Source organism: Apostichopus japonicus, chromosome 9, assembly GCF_037975245.1.
Source record: "Apostichopus japonicus isolate 1M-3 chromosome 9, ASM3797524v1, whole genome shotgun sequence".
Lineage (NCBI taxonomy): Eukaryota > Metazoa > Echinodermata > Holothuroidea > Aspidochirotida > Stichopodidae > Apostichopus > Apostichopus japonicus.
Genome location: NC_092569.1, coordinates 18,297,796 through 18,321,000, shown reverse-complemented (window position 1 = coordinate 18,321,000; position 23,205 = coordinate 18,297,796). Strand labels below are relative to the sequence as shown.

Sequence of the window (23,205 nt, the reverse complement as noted above, 5' to 3'; positions counted from 1 at the left end):
ATGGACTGGACTACAATAGTATATTTGGAAAAGCGGGGGGGGGAGGGTGGGGGGGGGCACGTGCCCCCTGGAAAACCTAGTCCCCCATTTGAGATTTTGGTTGGTAAAAAATAAATATATATTTTGTTATATTCAACTCTCATCATCTGAGTTGGTTTTTCATAAGGACAAAGAAGCAAAGTATATCGTATTTTCTTCAAATGAGCTGCGAAGAAATGAAAAAAGTTTCTCCTTGACCGTCGGGTATCGAAGTCGTAACCCGCGCCATCACAACAGGTGTCGATATTCACATTGAATGTGTCAGTGCTCACGCCATACCAGCGGTTATACACGTCCGCGTGCTACATGACTCATCGTTCAAAACAATAAGCTCCCCTGGCACCATACTTGCCTATATTTGTGGACCCATATATTAACCCTGTTGTGTAGGGGGTGCAGAGGTCATTTCAGATCAGATGCTTGTAGGTACAAATGGCGAATGTTCACACCTGATACTGAGTCATACTCGATGTGTGATCAAACTTTGGATTGCATGGTGAGATCCCTGATAGGAGCCAATAACGATGCTGGATCCTATTACATCTTAATAGATAATGAGAGAAAACGAGAAGGACAAGAAAGGAGTCGGGATTCATGCACACATTAATTCAACAAATGTAGGTTCTATTGATAGGGTTAGGCATAATATCGACAGCATGTGGCTCATATCCTCTGCAAAATTCTGCGAGTTGTTAAAATCATACCTCAAAAATAGCAATTTCTGGAGATATCTTCAGATCAAATTTAGCATCAAATGTGGCACCATTTTGCATCCAGCCCATTCTCCGTATGCGATCCGTATCCACCTAATTGCCCCCCCATCAAATGCTGGTGCCCCCCCCCCCCCCTTCAGACTGAAAAGTCTGGTGACGCCACTTGGAGCAGGATATCACGAATTGATATATTCTGGAAAGCAGGGCATTACGAATATGTAAATTCTGGCATTCCAGGGATTGGTATGGTACGTGCGAAAAACGCCACGTCTGCCGTCGAATTATATATGTATTTGTCTCGTGTTATAGTAAACGATCAATCTGGCTTTCACGTTTTACATTAATGTTTCAAACAATAAAAAGCAAATGTTAAATTGTCGTAAAATTCGTTCGTTTCCATAATAGTGTACTACATTAGACTACCAAAATGGAAGAGGTCCTTCACGTAGCGCGTTTTGTATAAAAGAAATCAAGGTAAGAATTGTTTCTGCAACACCTAGAAAACTTACTTCTATTCTTCTAAAATGCATCGAGTTTATTTCATATTATATATGCTAACAACTAGCATTTAAATAATAACTTCATACGAAGCGCGTTTACGAACGCATTGGAAAAAACTGTCGTCGTTTTTGGTCCCTACATTTTTGGTCGTAGTTTAATTTCCTTGTAATGTAAACCACAGTCGTTATCATCGTCTGTAATAGAATCCCAAAATATGTTGTATTGATATGATGTAAACTCATTAATCGTTGCATGATACAAACGCTACAGGTTATTATTATTATTTTTTTTTTGATAAGGAAAGACAATATTTTATTGAATGGATTTTATCAACAAGTAGTATGAACATTCAGTTCAACAACATGGATGCAAGAAAGCTACCCTTTATATACAGTGTTAACTTAAGTAAGATACAATGTGAATTTTGCGGATTAAGTTTATCAACGTGACATGTTGATAGGAAGACTTTTTATTAAAATTTAAGACATTTTTTTTTATCAAAACAGACTGAGAATAGAGATTCATCGCAGCTATCGATCCTTTTTTTTTGCTTCCTATTTTGTTTCTGTTATGCACAAGGTTTATCTGTTAGGTCTTTATTCCTCTAGGCACCTTATAAACACGTACCTGGGAAATCACAACAACAAGGAAAAGGCGATTTTATGCTGCGCGTGTAACACTCATTTCCTATTAGGACAGTAGGAAACAAATGAATTTCCAAGCCCGAAATGTTTCACAACAAAATATTCTTACAGAGTTGGCAAGTGAAACAAGTAAAATACGTATATATAAAGAAATGAACAGTCAGTGTAGAAACGTTCAGTGAACTATTTAGTGCGTCAATAAATTAGGTTATTTTGATAGTACTGGTAACTACAAATCACTAAGGTCCTTCTTCTGAAAGACAACAAATACAATGGCAACAACGTATCATACAATGTGTGCCTTTTTCAAGTAGGAGGGAAATATCAAGTTAAGAAATGTTCGATGGCGGAATTATTACCGAGAGTCTAGCTATTGATTTAAGTTTAAATATGTCACATATATAATAATCAAATATGGATTTCGAGTAAAGAAAAGATATCTAATGAATTCAACTCTGACATTTGTTAATGTAAACTTGATTGTAAGTTTCCCGTGGCTAGTTTACTCGTTCCACTGTATTGGCGGGATTACAAGGAGTAATGGGAGGGGGGGGGGGCACTTGCTCCCACTCCTCCTAGAAGTATTGTTGGCTTTGTTAAAACCAATTCGATCGGGAATATGGTTGTGTATACCACAGCAATACTGACAACTCTGCGATACTATTTTACTTATTTATTTGTCATTATATGTCATATTGTTTAGCTTAACGATGCCAAGAAATGAAATTTAAATATGACGTATGGTCTTGCACCATTTCAATACCTTTTAAGGTACTAACTTGTACCGTACTGTAATGGTGCCATGAAATCTGAACATAAACCACGTGAGCCACACCGACTGCCCTTGACAGGAATACTAATATAATAATAATATGTCTAGACGAAGGAGTATGAAAATGGTTCCCTAGCAACACTGTACGATTCCGGATAATTTCGTATCTAGCTAAATTGTTGCAGTATGGATTCGAAATTCATTCCAACTTCAGACTGCAACAGGTAACTTTGTACAATGTTGTACTTGTTTAGAAAACATCGTGGAGGTTTAACCTCTCTGTTACTCATCATTTTTATTTCCAGCAGCGTGTCTTCTCAAGAAGGGGTAAGTTTTTCTTTTACTTTTATATTTCAGGTGTAACATCTGTAAAGTTACCATTTCGATGTTTAAGCAGAACTCAATTGATTATTTTCGATCTTCAATGTTAAACCTTGTTACACTCTCCTTTGGTAATTTACTTTCCCTTGATCTATCATACCAGATAACAATATTACTTCAAAAATGCTAACTAACAGTAAGTGAAGTCGAATACGATTTAGTCACAACTACTGGTTGTTAATTTATGGTTTCGCGTTTTTAATTTTCTATTACTTAATCAAACATTAGTATAGAACACATTTACCAAACGGGTACATTTTACATTACTCCCTTAATTCCTATAAAAATGACTCTGTTCCAAAAACTATTAGACGGATTCTTTCAATTGAAGTACATATCATCAATTCATATAAATTTAATCTGCGAAATATAGACACATTGTAAACAGAAAAATACATTATCGTTGAAAACCAAAAAATGCGGAGTATCTTTGTTAGCCGCGATTTATACTTAATATATTTGAATAATTGTGCCTTTTCGTTCTAATAGAAACGTTATATGTTGACAAACATGGAGGAAATAGAAACACAAATTAAATATTAAAATAATATACATATAACACCATGAACAGAAAATCTTTGCTTTTACATAGGCTAATCTACCACAGAAAAATGAATTGAAGAGGTTTAAAACGTTAAAGCAGTGTCCACTTCACTAAAGTATGTCTAGAATGCTCCAATCGATAATTTAACCCTTTTACTACCCCTACATGTTTTTCTAATTCTTTACTGATTATTTAACATTTACACGGGTAAACCGACACTTTATACTTAATGGCTTCTTCAGTTTAAATATAACGTTGATATATCTATCATTTAATAACTAAATTTCCCTTATCCACATAAAATAAAAATGTAACATTCATATAGCCTAAATTTTTACTTTACCTTTCAGAAGCTTACTTTGTTTAAATGTCTATATATGATGGCAATGGGAGAGTTAATTAATAAATACTATTCGAGGACATTTTTTACACAACAAACATCGTTATCTCACCAAATGCTTACGTTGTATTTTTGGCATTTAGATTAATATCTTCTTCAAATAAAAATTCAAGCAAATGACGATAGGTTCTTCATCAGTTTTGAGTAAGGGGTTTTAATCAATAAATTTATTTTATCCTGAAAATCCCTATCCGACCCATACTCTTAATTTACTTATAAAGGTCTAAACTTTTGCATAGAACACTGCTAATTATTGGGAACAACTTTTGACACTGCTTCTGACAGGTTGTTTTAATATGTTGATGTTAATATATTTAAAGTCGGCTATTTCGCCTCATGAAAATGTTACAAACAATTCAACAAAAGGAGAAATCTTGATTACGCAGATTTAGTTTGCTAACATTTACTAACGAGGAAAAAAAAACAGTAGTACATTTTCTGTCCGTCATTTGGAGATATCGAAGATTCAGTCGGTGAAATTTAAATAGGTATCTGAGAATATTCAGCTTTGACAACATTTGCCTTCTTGAAATCTTAAACACCCAGTGGATATGGAAGAGCCTTTTTCTTTGAGTGTCACGCATTTGGTTAAAGAAACAATCTCTCTAAAACAATACTCCATTCTGTCTCTGGGAATGCAGTTAATGGTTGATTCTGTCACCAAAATTCTTTTTGATTAACTTTATTAGACAATCATGATAATGTACCGTTGTAGTTTTTTTGAAGAAAAAAAATCTTATTGCTTATGATTTCAACACTTGAACTTAGAATAATTGTTGGAATACCGTGATAACGTATCGAAATAGTTAAAGACTAATTTTATTATAAAGTGAACAATTTTATGAGAAAGTCATTACGCAGGTTGCATACTTTTGAAATTAATCAGTTCAACCATAAGTTATAAGACAATATATATTTTGTATCTCATTTTTAAGTCAACCTTAAGGTCATGAACAGTTACTTTAGTCACATGATAATTGATAAATGCCTGTCAATTCTATTTGTCGTCATTGCCCAATCAACGTTTTTTTTTTCAAAATTTAAAGGACAATGTTTAAATTAACAATTCTACAAAATACTTAGTTAAAATTAAGAAATAATGGTATCATTTTCTTGGAGGGAGTTTCTTCTATAAAGTTAATGATGAAACTAATATAAATATGTTATTTTGAAGATTCACACGGTTCTTTCATATATTTATGTTTTCTTCAAAAATTCTATCAAATGTTATTATACATTAGAACCAAATCGTTATTAACCAATAGGTCTCCTTAAAAAAAAAAAAAAAGTCATATCAAGAAGGTTATATCTTTAATGAGCAGATGGTAAATGTTCATTGTCTAGAAGAAATTGATGGGCATAAAAACAACCTGAATGAATGTTATTAAAACAAAATAAAATATGTTTTCAAGACAATGCTAAACTCAAACCTAAACGTTCATCGTTGTATTTTGTTAAAAGAGAAATGGCATCTTTATCGGATTACTTTTAATCTTCAATATTCACCTGAATTCCCGTAAAAAAAAAAAAAAACTGCTAATCATACGTCTTGTCTTACTCCTCAACAACGCCACCAAACTTTGTCGTATCTATATTGTTTTTTTTTCTTTTTGTCTTCAATAAACGGCAGCTATCTAGTATCACATAAACACGTCTGAGTCAATAACTTTTCTCCAACATGTCCTTAAATAACAAGCAGCTATGTAAAATATAGTTATTGATATATGAGAAAATAAAATAAAAAGTAGGACTTACCTTTACATAGGAAAATGGAAGAAATATGTAACGTTGAAATATTTTACTTTATAATTGTACACTGTTTATTGGACGATCATTTGAATTAATCATTTTGACCTTATTTTAGCCGGAACGTCAAAGGAGTATTGGTGACCTCGGAGACCAAACGTTAAGTGAGTGCTTTTATCTTATTAAAAACTTGAAAACGTTGTAACATCTTTTTACCATTATCTCCTCTCCCTTCTCCTTTTTCCTTCCACATTGCCCCAACCACCAGCAAATCTCCAAAGACGAGTGAAAATAATATTAAGATACAACTATATCATAACATTTGGAGAATTTCCAAACAATTATGAACGTATATGATATTTAAATCGTTTGGGAAGTATCGTCAGAGATATCATATGTTGTTAAAATAACTATTGTCAGTATAATAAGTACTATGCAGCGTCATAGAATTTTAATTTCAAAGAATGTTAATTTCTAAAGAATGTTAATTTTTAAGGAATGTTAATTCTAAAGAATGTTTCAAGTTTATTTCTATCATATTAAAAACTTCATAACGTTAACAACGTTGTAGCAACGTTATAGCAACATTGTAGCATTTCTATCATGTTAATTTCTATCATATTAAAAACTTCAAAACGTTAACAACGTTGTAGCATTTTCTTACCCGTATATCCTCTCCCCTCTCCATTCTCCTTCCCCATTGCCCCAACCACAAGCTCATTTCCAAAGACGAGTGAAAGTAATATTGTCTGTCTTTAAGATACAACTATATCATAAAATAACATAACATTTGTGAGTATAATAAGCACTATGTAACTTCAAAGACTTTTAATTTTTTTAAAGATAATTTGTTTACTTTAGTTCTTTTTTGTGTATGAAAATTAATGATGTATAGGACACGAAATTCGTTAAAAAAATATTGATCGTCTTTAAAATGAGGTTTTTAATTTGCTATGTATTATTCAAATGCTTAACTTAGCAAATTTTTCAGGGATATAAGATAAACGAGTGACTTCATTTAAAAAAAAAATTGAAAATGTTTGAAATAGTACAGACCAGTAAGTAATAGTAACTAGATTTGAAAATCACATCTTCGTAATTGCCCATGCCAAACTTTTATAACGTGATCAGGAAATGACGCAAGTGGTTGCGAACATAGACAAAGTAAACACTAAAGGTAGGCTATATGATCTCTGTTGTCACACAAGTGTCTCCGGAGTTATGAAACCTTTTCCTTGATGTAAGTTTTGCTTATGTTGTGCTACCTTTTCCTTTTAGCGTCATCGTTTTTCCTCTACCAACGTGCTGAATATCCACGAGACTGCCATGAAGTGCTAAGCCAATGTCCATCGTCTAGAAACGATGGTGTTTACGTCATCAAACCAGACGGCTATCCTGAACCTTTTGAAGTATCTTGTAACAACAGTCTAGGTGATGGTGGATGGACGGTAGGTGTTGTATTTTATACTGTGAATATTGTATTTACATTGCAAGATTTGTCACCACAATTGAAATTATTCTTGTTGAAATAATACATTTCTCATACTACAGAACTTTTCATATTATTATGATGTAATAGTATATAGTTTGATGTTACATTGGGCTAGGCAAGCTTTACACAATATTTATGTCTTACAAAAAGAGGTTGGTCGAATCATCTGTCATGCTCTTTCGCAAAAGCAGTCTGCACCATTCTTATATTCCTACATGGTTTTCCAATACGTTTTAATACTTTCCACATATTCCTGACTTCAATAAGAATACTAAATTGGCGAAGATGACACAACTCATATATTGGTAATATTTATATAGTATTCGCATCAATATACATTTGGTTTGGTTTGTAAGTGATTTTAATTTGTTTATATTATCTCATTCTTCTCTTCCTGCAGGTTGTTTGTTCCATGTTTCAGTATAGTTTTGCCTTTCTTTTGTTTCACACTTGTCTTACAGGTAATAACTAACGGTCTTGCAATTCAATCAGTTTGATATTTTTATGTTTTAAATTATTTCAACAGGTCATACAGAGACGAAAGGATAGTTCAATCAACTTCAACCGTACGTGGGACGAATATGAAAACGGTTTTGGTTTCCTTTCTCATGAATTTTGGCTCGGCAATGAGAAGATATCCTACATCACCAATCAGAGGAAATATCAGCTCCGCATGGATATAACTACAGAATCCGGTTGTTCATTCTTCGTGACGTATGAAACTTTCCGCATCAGTGACAGCTTCAGTAATTACAAACTGTTTAGCACTGGAGAATATACCGGAACAGCAGGTGGGTTATTAAACTGATACATTTCTTAACTGGACACGTTTCTCGCCCAAAGTGACATTTAATATGTTTGCTAACCGTTAAACAAAGAAATTAAAATATTGGGATTTTTGCTGTTCACACATGTTTCAATAATTCGATGATGATAATATGTTTGACCTGCGGTGTGATACAGAGCGGGAATGTTTCGCTTACTAACGATATACTTCCCACCTGAACCAACCTGACATCCATGCCATTAACCAAGGTATCTTTAGATGAATGAGCTCGTAGTAATATTTAATATTCATTTTGCAGCATGTAAATTTACTTTCATGAGCACGTTGTTGGCCACTGCTATCAAGCACTTAGCTCAGACTTAATTTCTTCATAAATCGATGTATTTTGTTCATCTAGTAAGGGCAGAGAGCGGTTTGTTATTTATTTCATTTGTTTATTTAGATATGTCGTTTTAGCTGTGAAGCATGTTTCGCATTTTTATACAATATCAAATGAAAATTAATGAACATGATGTGTAATTGAGATAATAGATCATCGTACACTTTGCATAAAGCTTTCCTTTTTGATGTCGTAACTTAATCGTTATTCCTATTCCAGACCCATGCATCGAGTGGTGTCCCACCAACAAGGTTCTCATCAGGTGTAAATGCGAAGGTTCATGCGCCGATCCTACATGCACCGAATCATGCTCTAGTACACCCACTTGCGTTTGTCCCGATGGGTTCTTGATGGACGGGGAAGACTGTATACCTAGAGAGGACTGTGGTTGCTTCATAGAGGAAGCGGGAAAAGGCCAAGGAGTAGTCCTAGCGGTAAGATACCATTTCCTAAATGTTTACGTATCAAACTAATTAACAATGAGGAGAAATGCCGAAACAAAACAGTTATTATGGTGCGTAAAATGATAAATTTTAAAAACGTAAAAACTTTACCCTGCAGCTTCTCTAATTTTATGAAGGAATGTCACCTATTGCACTGCTCATTATGCCTTGACATGAAACATTGAGTATTCAGATTGAAGGATTTTTGTATCATGTATCAACTTGAAACGCTCACCGTTTTATCTCGTTAGGAAGGTGAAGTATATGTGAACCCTTCTTGTACCAAACGATGTTCTTGCAACAGCGGTATGTTAAGCTGTGACGATACATACCGGTGCAGTCCCAATGCTAACTGTGAGGAACGAATAGGTATATTAAAATGTTACTGTAACACAGGGTACACGGGCGATGGAGTCCGGTGTACTCAAGCCACTTCCCCAGACTGTGGTGGATTAAGAGAAGAAATATCGAATAGCATCCAAAGTATACAACCAGCTGGGCAAGATGTGTCATTTCAGGTCACATGCGATGTCACAGATGGAGGAGGCTGGTTGGTATGTAACTGATTGTCCATTCAAGTGTTTGTTATTTCAAGGTTGAATATTGGTAACGTTCCATTCATTGAAATTTCGCAGTCATTGTTGTACTTCTTATCAGGTTCACAACTGATTATTGAAGGAAATGCAGTGGTCCATCTGGACGCTGTAAGATATTAAATCTCACCAAAAGTGTGTTAACTTTGAAACTTAGTCTAAAGCGGTTCCTGTCTTATTGTAAGGGAACTGGGATAGTGGAGTTGAGGGTCTATCAAGTTGATTGACTTTTGTTTCCTGTATCGTGGAAAACTTTTCTGGAAAGAATATTTCTTTTATCTCAGCATAAGTATAATTTAAAGTAAGTCTAGATTATATTCGATCAAATTGGAGAGTCATGTATATTTCGTCCTATATAGACGATCACTATAGCGATTGATTAATTGAGTTCTTTGTATAATGTACAATTGTTGTTGCCTAGACACGTCGCTTTTGACACGTCTTGTTCAGGGTTATTTGCAAAGAAACTGCATTGCAGGAAGAGATTTTCAAATCGAAATTCGATCCTAAATTCATTTCATCATATGCATGAAAATACAAGCTCGACTTCTACCGTTGGAGAAGCAATGAAATATTTTGACTTTTGCATCTGAATTAATACCAAGTTTATGAAAATGTATGATAACTCTTGCAGCAAAGTAGTTACCGTTCTTTCGAGATAGATAACCAGCTTTATTAATGATTACGTCCTTTTTCTTTTAATTACTGAACTTTCAGGTTTTTCAACGCCGTGTTGATAGTAGTGTCGACTTTAACCTATACTGGGACGATTACAAAGATGGTTTCGGCGAGCTCTATGGAAGTTTATGGCTTGGCAATGACAAACTTGCAGCGTTAACGAGCCAAACTCAATATGAACTAAGAATAGACTTTGTTTCCAAATCTGGAGAACATTACTATGCTAAGTACAGTTCCTTCAGCGTAGGCAATGAGGGAACTAATTACTTACTCAGCGTTAGTGGTTATGACTCTTCCAGTACAGTAGGTGAGTTCTTCTTCTTCTTTCCCAACTACATTTTATAATCATAGCTAAATGACCTATGATCAAACGGACTTGAAATATGAAAAATGTGTCATATCCATATTAACAACAATATGATTAGCCATATAAGGTATGTCGTTTTGGCATATTTGACTATATATACTTTTACTACGTTGAAATCATCTTTGGGAAGTTACCCCAAGCTAAATGCTTTAAAGATAGACAAAGAAAAATCTCTAATGAAAATCCACTATTAACTTTTACATTAAGTAGAAGATAATACCATACGTTCGATAGCAGCTATATGTGCTGTAAATTAAACTAGGCGCTGATATTTATATTTCATAGTACGCAACAATGTCAGTTAAACATGTATTAACTGCATCGAGATGACTTGATGAATCCGAGGTCGGGCGGATAATGGATAAACCGTAGATATTTATTTTAAATGTGACTGTTCGTCGTAGCTTCTCACCACATTTAATAGACCAGGCTGGACATATGTAATATGTTTTTGGCATGCCGTAACGTTCCAGTGTATAAGACATGGAATACCAGCTTTAAGTGTGAAGTAAAATACACGGAGCTCCACCAATCACAATGTCAAATGGATATTAGGATTACAAAAATGCTAAGATGTATGCGCGATTACATGTTTTGACCTGTCACAATATCACACAATAACTAATACAGAGTACAGCTCGTGGTTAAAACAAAATAGAGAAAGATAATAAGAAGAGCAAAAATGTCAGATTCTAATAAATAATAGCTCCATAAACTGGCCAGTCAATATTTTATAATACTATCAGATTTGTAGTATGTATCGCCCTCCTTTCGTTCTATTACTGTCCGTGATTTGATACACTCTTGTTCTCTTCTTACTTAGGTTTCGACGCTATGCGTTATCACAGCGGTAAAGAATTCTCTACACGCGATGAGGACAACGACGATGATTCTAATTACAACTATGCCGAATATTCTAGTAGCGCATGGTGGTACTATTCTAAACATTTTTGTGACCTCAATGCACCTTACACTGGAACTTTTACCATTTATTGGTATAAATTCCCCGGTGGTTATTACAACATAAGATCAACAGAAATGAAAATACGACCTCGAACCTGATGAAGTGTTGAAGACACCAAGCGAACAAGACGTACAAAAGACATTTGTGGATGTTTTACGTCCAAAAACCGTCCTCACTTATACTGTAAATTACTAATTCAACAGTAATTCCCTAATGCAAATAATTCAGTACTTAAAGTCTACCCTACTGTAAAGATTCAAAATCCTCAAATATTCCATACGTTCGATGCTTTACTTTCGATGAACCTAGCTGGCCAGAGTATTCCAGATAACAGTAAACTATCAGGACAGAAAAGAAGAGTAAGCGAGGTTTTGTATTTACAAAAGAGTAATAGAACGAGAAGGGAATTGTGGTAGTACTCTGACTATATTTTAGAATTTAGATTAATGTTCGATTTCATTGGGAAATTTTGCGTGTTGGCCAATTGTGAATCACGTGGATAACGATTTTATAACGCTAAAATAGTGGGGTAAAGATTTGACAATACTGAATAATAACGAATCTGTTAAAATAAATTAGCTTGAACAAATACAGAAATACATTATGAGTTGTTCTCTTTTTCTTTCTATAGCTTCATCCTACTTTTTGTCATATGATTTGATTAACACCAACATTAATTGATTGACTCATATAAATGTGCTATCTCTTAACTTAATAAACAATTACCCAAAGGATGGCTTCTACTTTGATGCGGTATGTGCCTGAGTGTGTGAATATGGTGATAAATTCATCCAAATGTTTTATAGAGCCTCTGATATAGAAAAGATATTACCAAAACATATCATTGCCATTTAAGTTGACACTATGATGTCGTTGTTATTAACGGTTATTTTCCCGACTATATGGTAAGCCCTCTTTGTATTGGTAGGCTAACATGTTAATTTGTTTATTTACTATATTTTTAAACCATAAGAATTGCAAGTGAACACAGAACGAGACAACTTTATTTTTTATTGAGATATGTCTTGTAGCACACTGTGCACACAAACATAACCATGAGACACCTGTTCTTATAATGCAGTAGATTTCCGACTGGAATTTAGTCAGTTTAAACACTTCAAATCAGGGTTGCCGGACAACTACCCCTGGACAAATACCCCCCAGACCTATACTCCCGGACTCATACCCCCGGGACAAGTACCCCCTGACAATCACCCCCGGACAAAAAAAAACCCGAGGACGAATACCTCCGAGGACAACTACCCCCGGACATACACCCGAGAGGACAAATACCCCCGAGGATAAGTATCCCCCAGACAATTACCCCCGGACAAGTACACCCTTGACAATTACCCCGAGGACAATTACCCCCAACCCCCGGCAATTATTTTCGGGAATTACACCGGCACATATTACTCACCCAGGTTACTACCCGAACTAAACCATATTAAGTTCAAGTCCCCGTCCCCATCCCCCACCCACGCCCCCACCTAAGACCCCCCCCCGAGCCCGTAAACCAAGCGGATCTTTAGCTGGTGAACCCCGTAGTACGAAAGCCCATTAGGACCATGAAAGATATATCAGATTATTATTCTGATATAACCAAATTTAATAGTGTCATATAAAGCGCTATACAAAAACTAACATAACATAACATAACAAATCATCAAGTAAAATTATTCATCAGAAATCTTAAAAATTGGTAAGTCGCAATAAAGCCGGAATTGTTCGGAGATTAGTAATACAGAATAGTGTCACTATAACTAATAGTAAATTAATAGTTAATATCATGATTGACCCACCCCCCCTCGTGCTTCTTCAACCGTCGGCCCCACCTATCTCGCCCCGGGCCTCAGTCCATTGCCAAACACTATCCAGGAGTTTGGGGGATTTATGATTGAAAGCTCGAATCTTCTTAAAAAGTGAGGAGGAAGTTAAAAGTGCCAAGGCACACGACGACCCTAGTGGTTCCAGTTTAACCGGCACCCTCACCCAATTGTAAAATTCCTTTCGCAGTGCCCGAGGGACCAGGGAATATGTTGAGGGAAACTAAACTCATAAAAGACCTGCGTATCCGTCGCTGCATTTGTCCCCTATAGTAACGGCATATGTCCAGGGGATATTCGGACGGAGTTATTTATCCGGGGGGTAATTGTCTAAGGAGTATTCGTCCGAGGAGGTTATTGTCCGGGTGGGTAGTTGTCCGGGGGGTTTTTGTCCTCGGGGTTAATTGTCCGGGCGTATCTGTCCTTATGAATTTAATATTAATTGAATAGCCGTAGTGCATTGTTCTGCATAAACAAACACATATCAAATTGAACTCATACTCTGAGGCATGCGATGAAAAACATTCAGGTAATAATAGCGTGCAATGAATGCATGTGAAATAATCTAAAGTTTTGGAACTGTATTGTGGTTGTTTGAATTGCTTTTACACTTGGAATGTATACTACAATCATGGATTAATAATCTTTCTCTCGAATAAACCAGGAAGATTTTATCCTGAAGTCAGACATTAATAAAGGTAGCTTCATAAATTGACCTTGAAAAGACGCAAAGAAATGTCAAACTTTGTGTAAGTGTTATGAAATAGTGATACCATCTCTTTGATTTACCAAAACACTCCATCGAGACACCTTACAGGACCTCTTATGTATTTATCTAGGTCATGGATTCAGTTTTCCCACGAGAAGTTTTTAACTATCTTATTGAATCTTGGTACAGGGCCTTTTCCCAAAATAGATTCCATTATGTCTGTGGAACATTCGAGAAGGTTCTCTCACGTGGTATGGAAGTTTCCATAGAAAGGGGATGGACTTCCAAACTCCCAACCAATCAGGGCAGATCAGTGCCAGCACAATTATTTTTATATCGTTAAGTTAATACTGGATGGTCAGTTCATTGGCTGCCTACTGATTGTGCGCAGTGAGATTTTATGGAAGTTAGGTTTAAAAAGAAAAGGAGGCCGAAAGTTTTATCACTTGATCAGCAAATTTATCACTCCGTCAGCGCTCCGTGATCAGTTCGTTGCTTCGTCACCATTTCATCACTCTTCCTAATTGTTTAATTGACGGAGTCAAGTCAAGTCAAGTCAAATCATTGTAATTTAGTTGTATTTGTAAAGAGAATCGACAGAGAAGAAATTATACCGAATCATTAAATCAAATCCTATCTCGTCAACTTGTTTTTTGTGTGAACTCATTGTTTTCTTCCGTTCGAGACATCTCCTGAAGAAGCATAAATACGGCATCAAGATACCCCAGTACCTTTCTATCGCGAGTCCCGATATAGTTTTACTATCGGAGGAGCCGGGCTCGTCACAATATTACATGGTGGAGATCGGTTGCTTTCTTCAGGAACAAAACGGAAACGGAACTTTTCACAACTTTCGTTCGTTACGTTCAATAACGAACAGGTGATTTTTTTTTTTGGCCCGAAGACCTAACGAGGAACACAACGTATGTTCACGACCTTGCCTAACATACACACTCTACGAGGGAAGTCAGCCTATACTAGCCTAAGTCTGTACACCGGAACCACTGATCTGTACACTAACGTTAATCAACCCAGCATGCAGTTCGCGTTTGAACATTCGCGCAACTAGTACGTAGCATACTACAGCTCTAAACATCAGAACTGAACATTTTCGCGATCTAAGCCCTAGACTCTACCCGATGTTAACGGCGAACGAATCTGCAGTTATACGATATGTAGGCCTACCTGCTACTACCTACCTGCTACTACCTACCTGCTGCTACTACTACTACTACTGTTAACCGAGGGACTTCAATCATCGTTTGCAGTTCCACTACCAGTTCTTAGTTAAAACTTAAGGGTGAGTGAAATCATGCCAATTTGTATCCCAACCCCTATTTGAGATCAGAGTGTAACGATAAGTTATTTTAATCGTGTCCATGTATTGCATATTTGTTATTTGTGTTTAATTGCGGTCTATAGTGTGTTCAATTTAGTATAGGCTCATGTTGAGTACTCATAACTAGCCTAATTGTATGCGGCATAATGTCCGTCAGTGAACAGGAAACTTCTACCTCTGTTAATGTTATGCAGAAACATAGGCCCACTGATTTTTTGCCATCACGATTTCAGGGCGATGTAATTGATGCAGATTTAGCCGAAGCTCATTATTTGGGATTTGAAGATTATTTGGAGTTGCATAAATTGCCGTCCCAAACCACCCCTGAGGCTGTAGCGGAAGAATTTAATGAAATATGTCGCATATTTAAGCGAACACTTAAAGGCCAAGCCAGACTCTGGATTGAAAACAAAAATTTTTCAACTATTGATGATCTGCGCACACAATTCCTTGCTCGTTTCAGTCCAGGAACTTCTTCCTACGCTAAATCACAGGCATTTCATGCATTAAGCTATACGCCAGGTGATACAGCTCAAGCTCATTTGGCCAAAATTTCCAAAGCTGCAGCACAGTTAAGTTATGGCGATGATCAAATTAAAGATAAATTCATCTCGACCCTGCCTTTGCAATGTCGCTCAGCAGTGTTAATGTCTGCATCACCAAAAGCAACAATTGCAGATTTGGTCATGAAAGTACAGTGCTATTTTGACTTACAAATCCAAAGTCAACCCACAGTTTCTTCCGAACTATTTATGGCAATGCACGACAAAGCGTCTTCTGTTCAGGCTCCTACTATTTCTGCATCTTCTGAGATACACGAGTTGTGTACCAAAATTCAGGAGTTAGAAACTAAGTTTGATCAGTCACGTAGGTCAGAATCGCAAGACAATCCTAAAGATATGAGGCAAAGATATAGTTCTCGTGATTCTCGTGGTCCTAGGACAGGTCAGAATAATAACAGGAGAAGGTTACCGTATTTTAATCCTTCAGTCACATGTTACTACTGCCAAAATCGAGGTCATTTTGCAAAATATTGCCAAATTCGCCTAAGCCATGAAATGGAGGCTAAGGTAAACAGAGTACCAACACAGAATTTTCAGTAGGGAGCACTTATGATTGCACTCATCATACAGTGACTCCAGACAATGTACCAAGTAAGGGAAGATCGAAACGTAAAGCAAATAATATTTGGAAGAATAGTAATATTCCTAGTTCTAGATATACAGGGAACGACCGTATTGTGGATATTCAACTGGACACACGTAATTTTGTAAGAGGTACTTTACATGATGGTAAAGGAATTTCACTGTTGTTTGATAGTGGAGCAACATGCTCTATCATTTCTTCTTCTACAGTGCAAAATTCAAAGTATTTATCCTCTATACAACCAGTCTCAGTTGATGTAGTAAACCTAAAGTTGGGTAATGGTCAGTTTATTCATGCGTGTAGCACGATAACATTTCAGGTCAAAATTCAAGGTCATGAATTTCAGCTTTCTGCTTTAATCGCTGCAAACCTGACAGGTATTGACTTAATATTAGGTAGTCCAACTCTGAAGGAATTGAATGGATCTTTGGACTTTACCACGAACTGTTTTAGAATTAAACAAGCCAAAGTTTTCCTTAGGCCAGTGCAGAGATTCGTTATTTACCCAGGTCAGCAAAGATACATTACTGTACAGGGACGTCTTCCACTATATGCAGGAAATGCAGATGTGGTTATTAAACCGTTTCCTCTGATATCTCGTATGTGTCCTTCACGAATGTTAGTGAAAATGCATAAAGGTAGAACAAAGATTCTACTAAGGAACATGGGTAATCGGAAATTTTTTCTGAATCCTTCTCGCACAGTGGCTCATTTAGATTTAGCAGATATCATTACGGTCACAGAAGACATACCTACTGATTCTCTAGATTTTCTAAATGTCATGAGAGACATCGAAAAACCGTCTCTTTTTCAAACCAATTCTAACTCTAAAGAGAATCGTGATGAAATTACACGATATAATTTACATCGTTATCCACATTTGACAGCCGATGATCCCCTGGTTTCCAAATCCGAACAGGAAATCATGAGAGAAAACATTAATTTGGAACAAAGTATTCTAAATGCTTCAGAAACAGAAAGCATATATGAATATCTAGATTCACATAGAGATGCATTTTCTCTTTATGGTGAATTATCTCACTGTCCAAATTATGAGGCTGATATTACGCTTACTAATGATGAGCCATTTTACATACGTCCCTATAGACTTTCAGATGAGGACAAAGTCATTGTCGCCAGTGAGCTTGACAAATTGGTGCGATTAAGAATCTTAGCGGTAGGACATCAGTCTTATACCTCACCGGTTTTCCTCATTCCAAAGAAGGGAACAAAAGACAAAAGGGTTGTCACAGATTTTCGCTACTTGAACAGTAGAATAAAACGTCTCAATCACCCATTTCCATTACTGAATGAGACTATCTGTACCATAGGGTACTCTGGAGCCAAAATTTTGGGTGTTCTTGACTTAAAGTCTGCATTCTTCTGTCTGCCACTTAGTGTTCATGCACAACAATATACGGGTATTGCATCATTTCATGGAGGAAAGCATTATTATTATAAACGCTTACCACAGGGATTGAATTTATCTCCAGCGATCTTTCAGTCGCAAATTAATGATATTTTGGCAACGATCCCAAATTCAAATAAGTTCTGTATTGCTCATCATGACGATATTATTGTGTACAGTGCAGACAAACGATCTCACAAACAACACCTAAAGGCAATTTTTAAGGTTTTAATGGACAACGGATTGAAAATCTCTCCAAAAAAGTGTAGCATTTTTCAAAATTCAGTCCGATATATGGGACATTTGCTCTCAATAACCCCAGAGGGTGAGGCTTGTATCCAACCTTTGCATGACAGATGTGCAGCGATCAGGAACACACCGAAACCACACAATGTTAAGTCAGTAAGACGATTTGTAGGTGCAGTTAATTATGTGGCTTCATTTTTCCCAAATATTCAAGCACTACTGAGACCATTACATCATTTGAGTCGTAAGAGAAAGGTATTTAAATGGACAGAGGAACATCAGTGTGCATTTCAAAGTATTAAAGAGATGTTGTGTAATCCACCTATACTGCATATGCCACAGAAATATGGTCGTTTTGTATTATATAGCGACACATCTCGAGTAGCAACAGGATCGTACCTGACACAAAGAGTTAATGACAAAGAGAATATTATTGCATATTACTCTAAGATATTACCACCAGCATGTCAGAGGTATAGTGTAACTGAATTAGAAATGATGGGTCTATTTATTAATGTGACAGCATTCAAACATTTATTGCAAAATGTAGAATTTGAGGCATATCTGTATGTTGATCACTCAGCCATTGTTGAATTGTTTAAATCAAAACAAGAACCAGCAACTTCACGCTTACGTAAGCTTCTGTTCAAATTGTCAGAATTTACATTTCAGGTTGGTTACAAAAAAGGCTCAGAATTAGTTTTGGCAGATTATTTGTCTAGAGCACCACAGGAATTCCACTCTGAAATAGATCTGGTTGCGCAAGAGGTCAGTTCTAGTGAGGATTTTTCAACTCTACCTAAGGAGACATTTAATCCAATCATGACAAGGTCAAAGGCAAGGTCAATGGGAATCAAAGTTCCAGATTTATTTCCGAATAAAGTCACAAAGGAGTCTAAGCAGGATTCCCCAGCCAAAGAATCAACAAATAGAGTTAAAAGGACATCCGTTCCTAAGGCAACACATGATCGTGTTACACAGAGACCACAATCTGAGTCACAAAAGAGGACTACGCCAGTTATTTCTACTGATAAGAGAGATACATATATTCAAAGGCCTACTATTTCTATGCCGAGTGAAAATCGACATACATTTAGTCCTGACATATTAGTTGTGCCAAATTTTACAAGTGTTTCTCAACCTTCAGAGCCAAGATTAGTGGATCAGAGTAGACATAGAGTGCCAGAGGTAGTCAGAGAACCACCTCCAGAACTATTTGTTCAGCCAAAGCCAGTCATAACAAACATTGATCATTTGGTTACAGGGCACATTCCAAAACAAAAGGAATTAAATAAAGTCATGAAGGCAATTCAAGGAAAGCTGATCAAAAACTATGATCTGCCATTTGATGTAAAAGAGTTGCAAATTCAACAACAAACTTGTCCTTTCTACAAACCAGTTTATGATTTTCTTGCACATGACATTATTCCAAGTAATGTTAAGCATGCTAGAACTGTTCGTTCTCAAGCAGAGGATTATTTGTTATGTAATAGTTTGTTATTCAGGATATTTTTGCATGAGACTAATGATGCTAAGATGACTCTTCAGTTAGTCGTACCTGAGACTATGGTGGAACAGATAATATCTCGATATCATGATGACTTGTTAAGTAATCATCAGGGTGTAATGCGTACATATTTGACCATTAGACAGCATTTCTATCTGCGCAATATGTTTCAACGCATCAGTAATTATATTCAGGCATGTCTCCGTTGTCAAGAATTCCGTAAGAAACCGGACAAATTGAGACAATATCATGCTCGCATTCCTGATTCTTATCGTCCTTTTGACAGACTTAGTCTGGATTTCAAGACTATGCCCACAACGGCTACAGGATTTAAACATTTGATGGTTGTTTGTGATGAGATCACTAGATTTGTTGTATGTGTTTCTCTTAAGACTCTTGATGCTGAAACGATATGTGAAGCATTATTGCAGAGGGTAGTCACAACTTTTGGTACACCTACTTGTATTATAAGTGATGCGGCAGCTTCTCTTACAGGAAAATTAGTGGAGCTCTTAAGTAAAGCTTTAGGCATTGAACAAAAGTTCATCAGTGTAAACAATCATGGAAGCTTACAGGTTGAAAGACACATTCAGACTCTTTCAAATTTCCTCAAAGTGAACTTAAATCAGTTTGGTACGGATTGGGTACGATTTGTCCCAACATCAGCCTATGCATATAACACATTTTCCTCTCCTCAGTTAGGTAGCTATAGCCCATTTGAACTTGCATTTGGACGTAAGCCACCAAATCTTACAAATTTATCGTTCAATCCAATGGCAGGATTATCACAATCTCATGGAGAATATGCTGCATTGTTAAAGAAACGATTTGATCATTTGTCAAGGGTAATGTTAGTCTTACAAAAGAAGCAACAAGATGCTCAAAATGTTAAGATAAGTGCAAAACTGGACAAAGGTGCAATTTATTCAACGGGTCAATTAGTGTATCTATATAAGCCAACGTCTTCTTCCTTGACTGCGAACTCTCGCAAAATTGCTGCAGAATGGTGTGGACCATTAGTGATCCATCAAGTTTTGGATAGGACTCATTATTTGTTAGCCACTCTCAAAGGAGAAATTCTTAGTGATGTATTCAATTATAACAGGCTTAAACCATGTTTTGTAAGAGCATCCTCTGAAACTAAGAATATCACCAACATTCAGAAATTGCGTCAGGTCTTGAAAACAAAGGGTTCATCAAGTGAAAAGGTTGCTCGAATGAGAAATGTTTTGAGTAGTAACACTTCTAATGCAGAAAATGTTAATGTCATGCAAGATGCACATATTGAGTTTCATGATGAGTTTGGTAACATTTTGCCAGGGGTAACTTCAGATCACGTCATGTGTCTTCTGACCACTAAGCCAATGAATGTTGCATCCTTTCTAGAGAATAGAGCACATAATGAAGGATTAGCAATTCCATATCCTTCCATTAAAGATAGCATATTAAGGCAAAAGAAAGTTTTTGCAAATGCTCCACAAGGAGACATGAAAGTCCAACGGGCTCGATACAAATTGGGTGAATTACAGGTTCTGGTCACCTATCAGACACCATGTTTTCCAACAGGCTTTAAGAGTCATGATTTTTGGTGGAATGTTGGAAAATATTCCAACACAGGGGAAATAATGAATTTTCTCCATGAAAAGGGATTGAACATTACAGGCAGTCCAGGCAGGATGTTGCAAACATTATATGGTTAATATGTATAACTGCATATTGCCTTAAGTTCAGATGAACAGGTGTTTTACCCACGATTGTATGAATGGAATGCGTCATGGCAATTACCTGCATACCTATTAAGTGGAAGTCATTGTACTGTATGGTGTAACAGTATAAGCTTTATTGTTTAAAAACGCCACCAACTGACCTAGTTTCATCTTTTATAACAAATGTGTAATGAGTATACCTTATTTCTCCTTATGAATTCGTTCAAACGTTTACCCGGCAATTAGAACATATCCGGAATATTAGCAACATGGGTTTTCATATATTGAGAAAATATTTTAAGGATATTTACATTGCATCATTTATGTTATATTGAAAGCTATTCAGAGACAGCATTGAAGATGTGCAACTTTTGCTTACAGCAACAGTTATCGAAGCAAATGAAAGTATAGATCTTTTGAGGAAGTTATGTATATATTTTCTTTTCCTCAAATATTCATTCAAAAGTTTAAAAGACAAGATGTTAAGTATAAATATGTTAATTTGAAGAAAGATTTGTTGATGTCATAGTCTATGGGGTCTCTTTTATGGTATCGAATATCTAGTACTTTGGTACTTTACTAGACTATCATTTCGGAGTGCATACCTAGGGTCACCATGCTATCGAGTCACATTTTGTTGATTTTCTTGAGGTGAATGTATATGATTCACAAGGTTTCAAAGCAGTTTTGAAACTTTGCCTTCATTAAAGAGGAGGTTTTGTAAATGAGTTTGTAATATTTTAAGGTTCTTTTTTTTGTGTACGAATTTTTTATGGAACGCTAAGGTGTTCTGTTCAGTTAAAAGATAACTAAGTTTAGGATTCTCTGATCTCACCCCAATTCACGGCATGATTTCACTTTTGATATAAATGTATTATTGATGTATGAAATGCATAAATGTATTTTGTTAGAGATACTGCATATTTTGCTGTGTCATGTAACTTTAAGATATCTTAATGATATCTTCCTTTTTTTTTTTGATTACATCATATGATGTCATCAATATTGAAGAGGTACACTTCAACTTCAATTTCAAGGAGATAGTGTCAATGTATATACCATATGATCATTTTAATAATTCGTAACCAAGATGTTAACCTTTGAGATATATGAAGACCATTTATGGAAGTCAATGAATATTAGTGAATGTGCTTACAGTACTCTACCTTCTTGAGATTATGATAAGTTAAAGCAGTATGATGTTAAAATTTTGGAGTATCCAAAAATTTTAAAAGATTGAGGGGGATGTTATGAAATAGTGATACCATCTCTTTGATTTACCAAAACACTCCATCGAGACACCTTACAGGGCCTCTTATGTATTTATCTAGGTCATGGATTCAGTTTTCCCACGAGAAGTTTTTAACTATCTTATTGAATCTTGGTACAGGGCCTTTTCCCAAAATAGATTCCATTATGTCTGTGGAACATTCGAGAAGGTTCTCTCACGTGGTATGGAAGTTTCCATAGAAAGGGGATGGACTTCCAAACTCCCAACCAATCAGGGCAGATCAGTGCCAGCACAATTATTTTTATATCGTTAAGTTAATACTGGATGGTCAGTTCATTGGCTGCCTACTGATTGTGCGCAGTGAGATTTTATGGAAGTTAGGTTTAAAAAGAAAAGGAGGCCGAAAGTTTTATCACTTGATCAGCAAATTTATCACTCCGTCAGCGCTCCGTGATCAGTTCGTTGCTTCGTCACCATTTCATCACTCTTCCTAATTGTTTAATTGACGGAGTCAAGTCAAGTCAAGTCAAATCATTGTAATTTAGTTGTATTTGTAAAGAGAATCGACAGAGAAGAAATTATACCGAATCATTAAATCAAATCCTATCTCGTCAACTTGTTTTTTGTGTGAACTCATTGTTTTC

The 23,205-nt window shown here is 36.0% G+C and overlaps 2 protein-coding genes across 2 annotated transcripts in view; both read left to right on the top strand.

The window, feature by feature from the left end:
- The first annotated feature begins 2,891 nt into the window (after positions 1 to 2,891).
- Positions 2,892 to 23,205, top strand: part of LOC139974218 (uncharacterized) — a 129,469-nt gene continuing 109,155 nt past the window's right edge. Inside the window, exon 1 of the mRNA XM_071981221.1 lies at positions 2,892 to 2,996. Within this exon, the coding sequence (XP_071837322.1) occupies positions 2,907 to 2,996 (90 nt within the window). The 5' untranslated portion in view covers positions 2,892 to 2,906. The remainder of the gene's footprint in view (positions 2,997 to 23,205) is intronic.
- Positions 6,777 to 11,915, top strand: LOC139973776 (uncharacterized). The gene is made up of 7 exons (XM_071980641.1): positions 6,777 to 6,798; positions 7,019 to 7,188; positions 7,759 to 8,023; positions 8,618 to 8,832; positions 9,093 to 9,395; positions 10,152 to 10,419; positions 11,303 to 11,915. Exons 1-7 carry the CDS (start codon positions 6,777 to 6,779, stop codon positions 11,539 to 11,541), a joined length of 1,482 nt encoding a protein of 493 aa, XP_071836742.1. The 3' UTR covers positions 11,542 to 11,915.